Source organism: Cetorhinus maximus, chromosome 27 (genome assembly GCF_964194155.1).
Source record: "Cetorhinus maximus chromosome 27, sCetMax3.hap1.1, whole genome shotgun sequence".
Taxonomy (NCBI): domain Eukaryota; kingdom Metazoa; phylum Chordata; class Chondrichthyes; order Lamniformes; family Cetorhinidae; genus Cetorhinus; species Cetorhinus maximus.
Genome location: NC_135905.1, coordinates 7,338,672 through 7,352,384, shown reverse-complemented (window position 1 = coordinate 7,352,384; position 13,713 = coordinate 7,338,672). Strand labels below are relative to the sequence as shown.

Sequence of the window (13,713 nt, the reverse complement as noted above, 5' to 3'; positions counted from 1 at the left end):
TCTTGAATGACCGGCTAATTTTGGGAGATTTCTGGCCTCCTTATAAGGTTCCTTTTAAACTTGACTTTGCCACTAAAAGCATCAGTGCTATTGACTGTTCCAGAAGAGCGCTGTTCAGCTCTTCATGCTTTTGTAGAATTTCAAAAGATTGACTCTGGACTAAGTGTTGGTTTTGACGAGTTTGGGCCCCATAGAATCAATACCAAGTAATTGATCAACTACATAAAATAATGGAGAAGTTAATTAATAGAATAAAAGCATCCAGTGTTAAAATTTAAACTTGTGTGCTGTGCCAGAAATTAATATTATATTTAATATCCCACTTAGGTGCACATTGCTTGAAAGTTCTTTGGTATTAAGTTAATTGCTGCACTGTTTGGAGATGCCATCTTGCAGGTGCAATGTGAAACTGAGACCCTGTCTGCCTCCTTGTATGTTAAAGTTCCCATTGTCCAACTTTGAAGAAGAGCAGCAGGGTTCTTCCTGATTAACTGGCTAATATTTATCCCTCAGCCAACAACACTAAAAACGGATTGCAGTGGGTTTTTACTATTTGTAACGGGAACCCTGTGGCTTGGCCCAGTCGCTGCCTTGACAGTATTTGCAGATTTTCAGATTGGAAAACTTCTAACAGGAGGACCATGTTGCATTCTTCCCTTCCATTGAGACCAACGCAGCTTGAGTGGCTTCCTGTGCAAGCACGCATTGAACCTCCTGATGTCCGCAGGGAAAACATCCTCCTCAAAGCACGTCACCAACTGACAGTTACCAAAGCACTCCCACCGACAGAACCTCAAAAAAAAACCACCACACACTCCTCTGAAATCCGTAGTCCCTACAGGAACACATTGCACGGCCAACGAACTGACGCCCCACCTCTCGATGCGGTCAGACAGGAGGTGAGGTGTGCCAAACGTCACCAACTGTGACCTGGTAACTGACCAGAGCAGTGAAGCCCCAGGTTTGAATCTTCCATGGAAAATCTGGGCAATCCTCATCTGCCCTGGTCCATCCTCAAGTATTTGTGGCCAGGAGGAGCAGCTCAAACTGAGATGGTGGCCATCAAAGTCGGACTATCACCCATATACTGAAACCCTTGCCCTGAGAGATTCATTCCTGGTGGCACCACAACCATCTACACGACATCGGCTGAAGCTGTTGAATGGATTGTCAGCCTTGACATTGAATTGCTTCCCCAGCCATACAAATTAATTAACTAGAATCAGATTACCTGGTCATTATCGCTTTTCGGTATGTGGAACCTCGTTATGTGCAAATTGGCTTCCGTGTTTTCTTACATTGCAACAGTGTCTACACTTCAAAAAGTACTTAATTGGCTGTAAAGCACGTAGGGATATTCTGAGGTCATGAAAGTCATTCGTTCCTTAAATGCAAAATACTGAGAATGCTGGAAATCTGAATTAAAAAACAGAAAATGATGAAATACTTAAGGAGGTCGGGCAGCTTTTGCGGAGAGAACAAGAGAGTTCTGATGAGAGGTTATTGACCTGAAAAGTTAACCGTTTCTCTTCGCAGATGCTGCCTGTTTCCCTATTTCCTTTCTTTAAATAATCTGTCTTTAAAACCCATTCTTTCCAATATACAACTCCTGATGGAGCCAAGAATTTCAAATTTTGCTTCATCAGCCCAATGCTCAAAATAATTGTTGCTACTTAACACTTAGTTACCTTACTTGGTTGCACTTGACGGCTTTAATGGAACTCTCACTAAGATTTCTTCAAAGCAGACCTTGACTTGTAGCCTAGCCATGTTTGTGGTTTCTATAGCTACACATCTGTGAGGTCCACACTATGTTTTCGTTCAAAGCTCTTGATGCCTTTCATCAAACTGGTATTTGAAACGAACACAAATTCTCACTCACTGTTACAATCTTTATGTGCAAATAGTTGTTTGGTTCAAGGGTCTCACTTATTTGTGCAAACTTCAAGTACAAGAGCCAGTCAGAATTGCTGGTCAACTAGATTTTCAAAGACGTCATTGGATTTGAATGTTCTACAATAGCCAAAAGAGTTCACGTGTCAAGTGAGTGTCATTACCCCAGATGCATGGCGCTCCTGTAGTAGCTGAACTAATGTCGAGCAGCTTGGAGGCCACATTTTGCAAGTTGCTGCTGGGTCTCCACATTGTTAAAGTAAATTTGCAAAGCTGGATTGTACCTCCTCTTGCCTATTGGAATTGGGAATTTCTGACTGATAGCTGAGCTTGTCTGGAATGCTAATCTAGGGTACACTAAGTGTGGGTGAGTGAAGTACATGGAGCGGGAGGGCCCTCTGCCTGAGTGCCACTTTACCTGAATCCAACTAAGCACCACATAGACTGATACCTTACACCTCGATATTTCCTTGGTACTGCACAGTCCATTGGTGTTAGGGTCAGAAAATTGCACCTTATTCTGTTCAGCACTTTAAACAACTCTCATTTTAATTGACATTTTAGAATTAGTTTAAAGTACTGATGGATACGGTAGCAGTTTAGTGCCCAGTAACTGGTCTTCCATTCTGAGTTGGAAACTTCACTCCTAAAAGTAAGAGAGAGAACCAAAATTAGATGCCTTGCTTACTGATAAAGTCCCATCTACACTTAGTTGGATATTAATCTTTTTGCACTCATCAGGTTATTGGAGCACTTGAAGCAACTCCAGTTACAACTTGTACAGTTCAAATGCACCCACAGTAGCAGAACGCATTTATTTCAATGTTGAATTAGACAAATGTGCTTTCTGGCTAAACGCACATCTTTGGGTATTAAAAAAGCAAATGTCTTTATTGTCTAAATCTTTGCATTGCCATTGTTTTGTTTGTGTAAAATCTTTGGTTGCTGTGTTAGTACGTCATTGTATGATTTGGTCAAACAGTAATTATATCCTGAGTGGAAGTAGACGTGATGCTGTTGCTGAGCAGAGGAATGTGGGAGATTTGGAAAATCTGAAGATAGAGTTTTAACGTATTGTGTGCAGTATTGGGCCCCATGTTTTAGGAAGGATGTTGATGCTTTAGATAGGTACAACGCTCATTCAACAGCAACAACTGCTTAAATTTATATAACACATTTAACATGGTAAAAGGTCCCAAGGTGCTTAACAAGTGATATCAATAAAACATGCCCTGACACCAAGCCATAGAGGGAGAAATCAGATCACGTGACTAAAAGCTTGATTAAAGAGGTAAGTTTTTCTTAAAAAGAGGAGGGAGAGAGGTGGAGAGGTTTAGGGAAGGAATTCCAGAGCTTGGTCAAGGCATTTGAAAGAAGGACCACCAGTAGTGGAGTGATTAAAATTAGGGATGCTCAAGCGGGCAGAATTGATTAACATTCACTAGTATGCTCCCTGATATGAGAGAATACAAATAGAAAGAAAGATTAAGGGTAGGGGGCCCAAAGGATTAATTTTTGTATTATAACTCTGCTGATTATGGGACAATATAATGTGATAAATGTTTAAAATTATGAAAGGGTGGGACATGATAGAGTAGTGGATTGTTGAGGAGTCATAAAGACAAAATCAAATGTATGAAATTCAAAACAAAGAATGAGAGAAGCCTCTTTACACAGAGTTGTGAGGCTGTGAAATTCACTTCCAGGGTTGCTGGTTGAGGCAGAAACTGTTAACATTCAAGACTGGACAGGTGGCTGAAAGAAAATGGGATAAAAGGATGTGTTCGTAGGGCAGATAACTGTAATAAAGATGATCTTGTGTGGATTGTATATGAATGGTGTGGTCCTCTGTTGCAACTTCTCTGTATTTCTCCCTCATGCTTTGAAGTGGGTAAAATTGAGCTGGCTAAGTTATTATCGTGTTGTGGTGGATGTGCTCACGTGATATTACCTGGGACTCCTTGCTCATTTTAAACTTATTCAGAACAGAGTAAAGACTACAAGTTATGCACATCTCTTTGGGTGAATCCGGATTAATCCATCTTGAAAGTTGATAAAATAAACTATTAATTTGCAGGCAAGTTGACTTAAACTAGGTTCCAGCCCAGGACAGGTGTTTAATATTGTAATTCTATAGCATAGTGCGGCGTTAAGGTGCTTTCATTGATGTGAATCCATGTTTTACAGTTCCAATGGAAGATCCCAGTAGGGATATGGCTGAATACATGGAAACCAGTCGGGATGACATCTGGGATAAGATCCCTTCCAACAAGCAAGTCACCTTTCTAGTATATCGTGAAGGGGACCAATTGAATTTCTTTCGAGTTGTAGATCGAGGGGATGGCACTTTAACACCACTCTCCGAGTCCTTGAGGTATGTTTAAAAATAAAACACAACTAGGCTTTAAAGTCATATCACTGAATTCAACAAATGAGTGTCATGTGTAATATTTAATAAGCATATCTTGAATTGTTTGCATTAGTTTGAAGAAGTTTGGTTGTAACCAGGCACTGAATTGGTTTCCTTGGAAGAGCGGGATTATGAAAATTGAATGAGTGTTTTGGGACGGGCAGAATTATAAATGCGTTATGCTTTTTAAAAATGTATGTGGGTGACACTGGTAAGGGGGTACTGATTGACTGTCCCTACTGGCCCCAGTGTGGCACTGGAGTCATGTGTAGGGGGTTGCCCTTGCATTAGTAAAGCAGTTGGATTTTTCTGACAGTCCAACATATTCATTTTCTGATGCAAGGCCACAAACAACCAGCTTTACTTAGTTCCGTTTCAAACGTGAGATTCGAACATAGAAGCTTAAGGTTGCAATTCCTGCACCGTGCTGGATTTTATAGAGCTTTCCTGTACAAACTAAATGGACGTGAAAGACTTTTGTAATTTGTTTTCTGTGTCTGTTGCAGGTTAATTTTTAAAAAAAAATGTTTTATTTTTCTGATTTAAGTGGAGGTTCAGTGTTCAACCTCTATGCAGATGATGAAGATGAATCTGAGGAATCTCCATCTGGGCAGCAGATACTTGAGAATTCAATTACTATGAACAAAATGAAGCTGCTGAAAGCAAAGATGGAAAATATGAATCTTAGTAAAAAGGTATTGTTGAAAGCTTGCTGTACCATGTCCTCTGTGCCTGTAGCCCTGATTTAAGAGAACCGGTTAGTTATTCGAGCTTTTGAACCCTTTTAGAAATATTATAGTTATTGATTATTGTGTCTTCCTTTTTGTGCTTTGGATAGATATGCCTGAAGCTAGGCTAACTTAATATCTTGTAGTTAACCATAGGTCATTGCTTGCCTCCTGGTTTCGGCATGCTTGAGCCGAATGGTCATAATTTTATTTAGTGTCGGTTCCATGGTAAAGAAAATGAATGGTAAGCCTTGAAGTGGCAAAAACAAAGATGAAATGAAACAAAAGGTGGGGAAAGGTGCTAATTGAATAAGGAGTTAGGAAGTCTATATGCAGGAAATTAGAAACGGGTATAAAGGAAAAGAGATAAAGAGGAGAAGCGGATAAAGGTGGAGTTGCTAAAAATTAGCGAAAAAGAATAGAGAAACAAGGTGTATTGGTGCATAAGGATTAACTTTTTCAGTTATAGACATGAAGCAGAGGATGAAATGTCAAAACAGCAGATGAAAGGTTATAGCTGAATTTACTTCCCCACCCCATCTATCAATGTTCTTTTCCTGAGCGCATTGCCTTTCCCAAGTATCTAATCTTCATGTGGGAGCTTAGAGTGTGACTGCTGGCTGTTCCACCATAGCATTGCAGCCAAGTTTGAAGTTTTGTCTTTATCAGATACATAGCAGTGCACTTTCAGCAGTGAGATGCTAGACAGTGGTCAGAGGTGCGAGTGTGCTTATTTTCCACAGCTCACCTCCGGGGCGCTGAAGACCATTCTAACACTCTGCCCAACATAGCTAACTTGGCAGTGAATAGATTCTTGGACATTGAAGGACATTGAAGGGTTGTGCCCAGCAGGTGACGCCACCTTCAGGCGAATGATTTCTGTTTCTCATTCGAGTTATTAAATTCTGGAGTTTATTGGAGTCGATAAGTTCTGATGGAATGGAAGAGGGTTGTCTCCAGGACAGGATTGGAATGGAATAGTCTAGGTCTAGCAAGTAAACCTCAACTTGACCATTTCCCATTCCCGTCGTTTTGCAACCCTTGAGAAGAGAATTTAAGGCAAGAATGTAGCTGACAAATGCAGAAGTGGCCATTTGATTCATACAGACCTGTTCTAGCTCTGTAGATAGAAGCATTTTGACTCTAGATTTTCTCCTGTAACACAAACAATTTGAGGTTTTAAGCATTTCTTGAGATTTAAGTGGCACATGTTCTTATGTTATCAATGATGCTGAGCATTAAGCAACTATCAAACTGCACCCCATTTCTTATTCTAAGAGTCTTCCATACTTTGCTCCGATTTGATTTTTCACAAGGTTCCTAAATCCGTTAAATGTTAGCTGCTTTTTAAAAAAAAAAACCTTTTCACCTCTTTAATTTAAAACACAAAGTTTAGCTCAAGGAGTAAGAGACTCAAACCACCAATGTTACTGTAATCATGCTGCGGGGATATTGGAAATGACTGAGTATAATTTGGCTGTACTATTTAAACCTACCTTAAGTAGAAGTTTTGTATGTACTGTGACTGTTCGGTGTTTCCGTAAGGTGTGTAACACGGTGTTTGGCTCAAATTTCACAATCTCAAAACAGAAACAAACCATGTACTTCTCACTCCAAATGTCTCAATCACCTCACTTTTTTTTAAAGTAAGTGATTTTGGTTGTTTCTATGTGATTTCATTGCATATCCATTAAAAATGAAATATGCAACATTAATAAAGCACGACACAGGAGGGCCTTCACTCTGCTGCCTTCCCAAAGTTAAGATTGATCAGTGAACTTTTCCATCACACTGTTTCTTGCTGCCCTACATCGTTTTTTCTTTCGTGGGATGGGGGCGTCATTAGCAAGGCCAGCATTTGTTACCCATCCCTAATTACCCTTGAACCGAATGGCTTGCTAGATCATTTCAGAGGGCAGTTCAGATTCAACCACATTGCTCTGGGTCTGGAGTCACATGCAGGTCAGACTGGGTAAGGCTGACAGATTTTCTTCCCTAAAGGACATTAGTGACCCAGATGGGTCTTAATGACAGTTGATAGTTTCATGGTCACCAGATTCCATTAGTTGGATTTGAATTCCAGGTGCCATAGTGGGATTTGAATGTGTGTCCCCAGAGCATTAGTCTGGGCCTCTGGATTACTCCCCACACATGTACCAGTTTAATACCTCACTCCACCACCACTCTTGTACATGTTGTCCAGTGCATGTGTGAGTTCCTGTTCAGCATTGAGAGAGAAACGTAAGAGGATAACTAGGAAAGAGTAGGGCTCATTAAGGACCATAGTGGTAATTTGTGTGTGGAGCCGGAAGATGTAAGTCGGGTTCTAAATGAATATTTTGCATTGGTGTTCATAAGTGAGAGGGACGACATGGGTATGGAAATCAGGCAGAAGGACTGATATAATTAAAGAAATTAGCATAGAAAGAGAGGAGGTTCTAAGTGGTCTGGCAGGCTTAAAAGTAGATAAATCTCCAGGCCTGGATGAAATGTACCCCAGGCTGTTGAGTGAGGCAAGGGAGGAGATAGCAGGGGCGCTGGCAATAATTTTCAATACCTCTCTGGCCACAGGAGAGATGCCAGAGGACTGGAGGACAGCCACTGTGGTACCGTTATTCAAGAAGGGAGGAAGGGATAAACCAGGGAACTACAGGCCAGTCAGTCTAACCTCAGTGGTGGGGAAACTATTGGAAGCAATTCTGAGGGACAGAATTAATCTACACTTGGAGAGGCAGGGATTAATCAAGGACGGTCAGTATGGTTTTGTTAAGGGGAGGTCATGTCTGATCAATTTGATTGAATTTTTCGAAGAGGTGACCAGGTGTGTAGATGAGGGCAATGCATTTGATGTAGTCGACTTGGACTTCAGCAAGGCTTTTGATAAGGTCCTGTATGGGAGACTGATAACGAAGGTAAGAGCCCATGGGATCCAAGGCAATTTAGCAAATTGGATCCAGAATTGGCTGAGTGGCAGGAAGCAGAGGGTGATGGTCGAGGGGTGTTTTTGTGACTGGATGCCTGTGTCCAGTGGGGTTCCACAGGGATTGGTGTTGGTTCCCTTGCTGTTTGTGGTGTGTATATATATATATATATATATATATATAAATGATTTAGACTTGAACGTAGGAGGGTTTAACAGTAAGTTCGCAGATGACACGAAACTTGGTGGAGTGATAAATAGTGAGGAGGATAGCCTTAGATTACAGGAGGATATAGATGGGCTGATCAGTGGCAAATGGAATTTAATCCAGATAAGTGTGAGGTGATGCACCTGGGCAGGACAAACAAGGCACGGGAATACATGATGAATGGTAGGATCCTGGGAAGTACCAAGGATCAGAGGGACCTTGGTGTGCATGTCCACCGGTCCCTTAAGGTAGCGGGACAGGTAGATAAGGTGGTTAAGAAGGTATATGGGATACTTGTCTTTATTAGCTGAGGCATAGAATATAAGAGCAGGGAGGTTATGCTGGAACTGTATAAAACGTTGGTTAGGCCACAGTGAGAGTATTGCGTGCAGTTCTGGAATCCGCATCATAGGAAAGATGTGATTGCACTAGAGAGAGTGCAGAGGAGATTTACCAGGATGTTGCCTGGGCTGGAGAGTTTTAGTTATGAGGAGAGATTGGATAGACTAGGGTTATTTTCCCTGGAGCAGAGGAGATTAAGGGGGGGACATGATTGAAGTGTATAAAATTATGAGGGGCATAGATAAGGTAGACAGGAAGGAACTTTTCCCCTTGGTAGAGGGATCAATAACCAGGGGGCATAGATTTAAGGTAAGGGGCAGGAGGTTTAGAGGGGATGTGAAGAAGAACTTTTTCACCTAGAGTGTGGGAATCTGAAACTCACTGCCTGAAAAGATGGTAGAGGCAGAAACCCTCGTAACATTTAAAAAGTACTTGGATGTGCACTTGCGATGCCATGGCATACAAGGCTATGGGCCTAGTGCTGGAAAATGGGATTAGAATAGTTAGGTACTTGTTTGACCTGCGCAGACTCGATGGGCCGAAGGGCCTTTTTCTGTGCTGTAGATCTCTATGACTCTATAAAATGAGATATAATTAGAAAGGAGAGAACGAGAAAAGAGAAGGGGAAAGGTTGAGTTAATGGCTGGGGAAAGAAAAGCTGGGAGGAAGTGGAAAAACAAGATTTGGCAAGAAAGAGAGATGGGAGAGAAGGAAATAAATTAGTGAGCCACAGCCTAGAAGATGTAGCTGATGAAAATGTACATGGAATGGAAATCTTAAAGATGGAGCAGGAAGCATCTCGGGGGTGGGGGGGGGTGGTGGGGGAGGGAAAACTGAAGGAGCAACTACAATGAAGTTTTAAAATGTCCACGAGCAATTCTCTAGGAGATCAGCTGGTATTTACCAAAAAATCCCAATTAAATTCTTTTTTCCCTGTAGTTCATTTTTAGTAAATCTTCCCGTGTGGCATCCATTTGAACGCTTAGGACCAACATTGTTGAAAACCTCTCAAGTTTAGCTGACAAGGAAAATCTTTCAAAGCTTTACGCAATGTTATAATTATAGCAACAAATGAACGTTTCTAGATGTTTTTCATCCAACTGGTGAGGTTGGGAGATCCCTGCAGATGAAAGCATATTTTTTAAGCTAAGAATATAACTTTTTTTAAATCACTCCTTGAAATGGCTCCTAATTTAATACTCTTGGGGAAAATAGATTTTTCAGTGATTGTGTATAACCTTATTTGCCATCTTCCCACAAAGCCCAAGAAGATTGCCAAGGTGAAGCCAAGGCCTCCAGTGGCACCCAGACCTACCAGCAGTTCGATCACCGCAGCTCGTCACCGCCTCTTCCGGGTTCTCCCTCACAACGGGCAGTCTCTCAATCACTCGCTGTGTCTACCTCCCGTTGGTGATCCAACGCTTTCGTACCATAATGTACTGAGCCCCAATTTTGCTTCTGGCGTTAGCCTAGCTCCATCGTCTTCTAACAGCTTCCTGCTGAAGGATGATGAAAACGCCGACTTGACCCCTTTGCTCCAGAGTGCAATCCCGACGCCGGGCATGGTTCTGCGGGGAGAAATGAGAAACTCGCGGCAGCAGAACATGCTTCCGCCACTTATTTCTCAGGACTTCAGGGAAGCTCCGACTATTTGCACAGATTTTGTAACAGATTGCGTGGCAGGTGGCTCACGGCTAAAATCCCCCATTACAGAAGCGAGCCTCTCAGAAGAGAAAAGGGTACCTGACGATGCTGCAAGTGTCCTTGCCTTGTCTGTAGACGCTGATCGAGCAGAAGAGGCCAACCTACTGAGTGAAATCGGACTTAACACTTCTCTATATGAACAGACCAAGGTAGAGGCTAAGCCTGCAGAAAGGGATGCTGTGGAACCAAGTGCTATCAGACCAGTTTTTCCAAACATGCTGGGGTATGTTCCAATGGAGTCTGAAAAATCTAGTCTTGCTGAGTTGATTCCGAAGAAGGAAAAGGTCATGTCGCCGACCCGCTATCCCGAACCAGTCTCTCATAGTTCTTTAATTGCCCTTCCAACTCAAAGACCCCCAAAGACATTTGACATAAATAGCCTGAGACCTCCTGCTTCACAACAGTTACTGCACTCAGCTCAGGACGGTGGTGGTTTCCCCAGTGTTTCACTGTCAAAGGCGGGCAGGTTTCGAGGACTCAAAGTAGATTCCCCCGGGAAGAAAGCGGATATAATTTTGAAAACTGAGGTGACCGAGATGGCAAACAAAGCAGAAAAGGAGCCTGTGGGCTGTCCGAAAGACATTGGAATGCTTGCTTCGCTGGCACGGAGCACATCCAGGGATAGCGTACAGAGTAACTGTGGGACAAGCAGACAGCGGACATCTGGAATTGTGCTACCTGCTGGTGTTCAAAATTTTCATGAAGAGATTTTTAGAAGCATTCCTTCACCGGATCGGGTTTCAAATACATTTGTTGTAAGTGAATTCCACTACTATTTTGGCAATTAATTTGAAGAAACTATAGAGTCTAACCTAAATTGCTCTCCCAAATTTGCGTATCAAAAAACCAGTGTAAAGATGAGTGGTAATCTGAAAGACTAATGCAATAAAAGTTTATTGGTGATCTTGTGCCCAATGTACAGTGCCATATTGTGCCCATACTGGTTAGTCAAATGACGAATTATACTTTGGCCTCAGTGGTGAATTTAACTCGTAGAATTTTCACTTTACATTTGATTTCTGGTTTCCTGAGCAGTTTGGGTGATGCACTATATGTTAAGTTCATGATAACTCTGTAAGTAAACTTATCCCATCTTTTAAATGTTTCGATTAATAGCCTATGACTATATAATGTGCTCTTTAGGTGACTATGATATGATTTCACATCTCCCTCTGGTGATTATCATTTTTTAATCAGTGCAGTTTTGCTTTGATTAACTGTTTTACTCAAGTTTTTAAATTGCTGATGGATTTTACAATGCTCTTCAATTGAATTATCAATTTTCTCTACAAAACTGCTTCCCAGCTTAAATGACCCAGAACTTCTGTTCCCCCTCTATTCCAAATTGGGGATAGGGATCCACAAAGCAGTAACTGCAGCTCTGTTTGTGAAAGACACTTTGAATGTCTGTATAAAACACTGCCATTGGAAGATGGTAGACAATTCAATCGCTGAGAGTACACTTGGGGGCACTGAATCGTGAACAGTGTGCCAAAGTTAGAGAGGGGGCTTATCTCAGTCGTCCTTTCGGTGGCTGAGAAGTTGTTTTTAAATGAGCAGGACTTTACATTCCTCTCCCTGAAATACAGTTTAGTTTTTAGAAAATGCCATTCCCATTGAGATGATATACGTGTGTTTCTGCACCATTAGATTGGTATGTGGAGCCCAGGAGCTCATTTGAAACCATCCCCCCCCCACCCCCCCCCTGCCAAAGAAAGTTCAAACCAAGGCTTTGAAACCAAAGTTGCAGCCCCACTTGACACCAAGACTAGCAACTGATCAAAGCCATTGGTCTGACAACTAAGCTAGAGCCAAAAGTACCACTGTACACACCTCCTGCAAACTTATATAGTTGTCATTTCAGGAACAAAAACTGAAGCAGAGCTTCCAATCCAGCTGTCTATAGCTGTAATGTAATGTTCCATAATTTTGAGAAATTGAGGTGAAGACCCATGGGTGCAGGATACCACCCAGCTTGGTGAGGAGGTAAGGGAGCAGGAAAAAGTAGAATTTCTGTTGTGGTCGGCTGATAAGCTTGGACTGAAGATCGTGGGTGAAAACAAAGTTGTGGTTGGCCAGGAGTCCCACAGTTGAGAGCTCCTGGGGAAAGAAATTAGTGATACACTAATTAATGAGTCTTGATTTCAACGTTGTGAGGGATTGAGGATGAGGAGGAGTATGGTAGGACAATCGATTTACAGCTGGTCGGGCCAGCATTTATTGCCTGTCCTTGAGAAGGTGGTGGTGAGCCACTGCCTTGAAACACTGCTGTCCATGTGGTGTAGGTACACCCCCAGTGCTGTTAGGAAGCCAGTTTTAGGATTTTGACTCAGCGATAGTGAAGGAATGACGATATATTTTCAAGTCAGAATGGTTATGACTTGGAGGGGAACATGGAGTTGGTGGTGGTGTTGTTCCCGTGGGCATGCTGCCTTTGCTGTTCCAGGTGGTAGAGGCCGCAGGCTTGGGAGAAGCTGTTGAAGGATTATGAAGACCAGGACTGATTTAGTTTAGAGAACCACTGACTTCTTATTTCGTTGAAGCAGCCACTAAAAGTTGCTGTGAGGGGATAGAGTGTATGAAGGATTAAGTGGTAACTATTGCTTGGACTTTCATAACAGAGAAAAGCTGTATGAAGAATCGAGGGGGAACGGTGGAAGGAAAGACTTTGTCTGGCTTATCAAAGAGCGTGCACATCACGATACAATAGTGATTAGCAGTGAGAATGTTGCAGATTGTGTGCACTGAGGTCAAACAATCCAAGTGAAGCAGTAACCTCAGCAAAAGGGTGTGGGATAGGGTTAGGTAATGAGTTGGGTAGATGGAAGTAGCAGTGTGGAAGAGGGGACTGTCAGAACAAACATAATCCACCAGGACACACCAAGTATTGTAAAAAATTAAAAGTATTCCGCATTGCAGTCCCCTCATGCTGTGAAATACACCTCCTTTTGTGTCAGAAGCTTTGCAGACACATTAAATAAATTACTTTCAAACAATACACAAACATGAGAGTAAGCATCATACACTCCAAGCCTATATCTCAGCCTGCACTTTTTCACACACTTGTGTAACTATTTTGTAGTTTCCAGTTTGTTTATTCTGCATAAATTTTGGAGTAAGTACATTGTGCATAGAGAGAAATGACTTTTCAGAACACACTTAAGCACTGGTTTAAGACCCAATATCTAGTGCAGCTCCCTAGAAGACCCTTTCTGCGCTAGTGTATCTGTGCTGCTTTGACGAGTTAAGCTCCTAATTAGGTGGGATAGCTTGAGGATATTTTTGTATAGAAGGTAGAATACACTTCACTTTTATTTAAAAATTATATAAGCTTTGTAGGACTTGAATCCTAATTTGAGTTTCACTCCAGCCTTTCTGTAGGGAGGGGGAAGAGGAATGCTTTTGTTTTGCAAAATGGAATCTTTTTACCTTGTGAAAGGTGCAAAAATGCAACATCACTGGCTTAGAACCAAATCAACTCTCAGCTCAAAGAAAAATCTCGAGCACG

General features: G+C 41.9%; 1 protein-coding gene across 2 annotated transcripts in view; it reads left to right on the top strand.

Annotated features, from left to right (window-relative positions):
- zfand4 (zinc finger, AN1-type domain 4) overlaps positions 1-13,713 on the top strand; it is a 44,750-nt gene that overhangs the window by 22,917 nt on the left and 8,120 nt on the right. For both annotated transcript variants that reach the window (XM_078530614.1, XM_078530613.1), the window contains exons 5-7: positions 4,081-4,267; positions 4,851-4,998; positions 9,764-10,960. In XM_078530614.1, the coding sequence (XP_078386740.1) occupies positions 4,081-4,267; positions 4,851-4,998; positions 9,764-10,960 (1,532 nt within the window). The remainder of the gene's footprint in view (positions 1-4,080; positions 4,268-4,850; positions 4,999-9,763; positions 10,961-13,713) is intronic.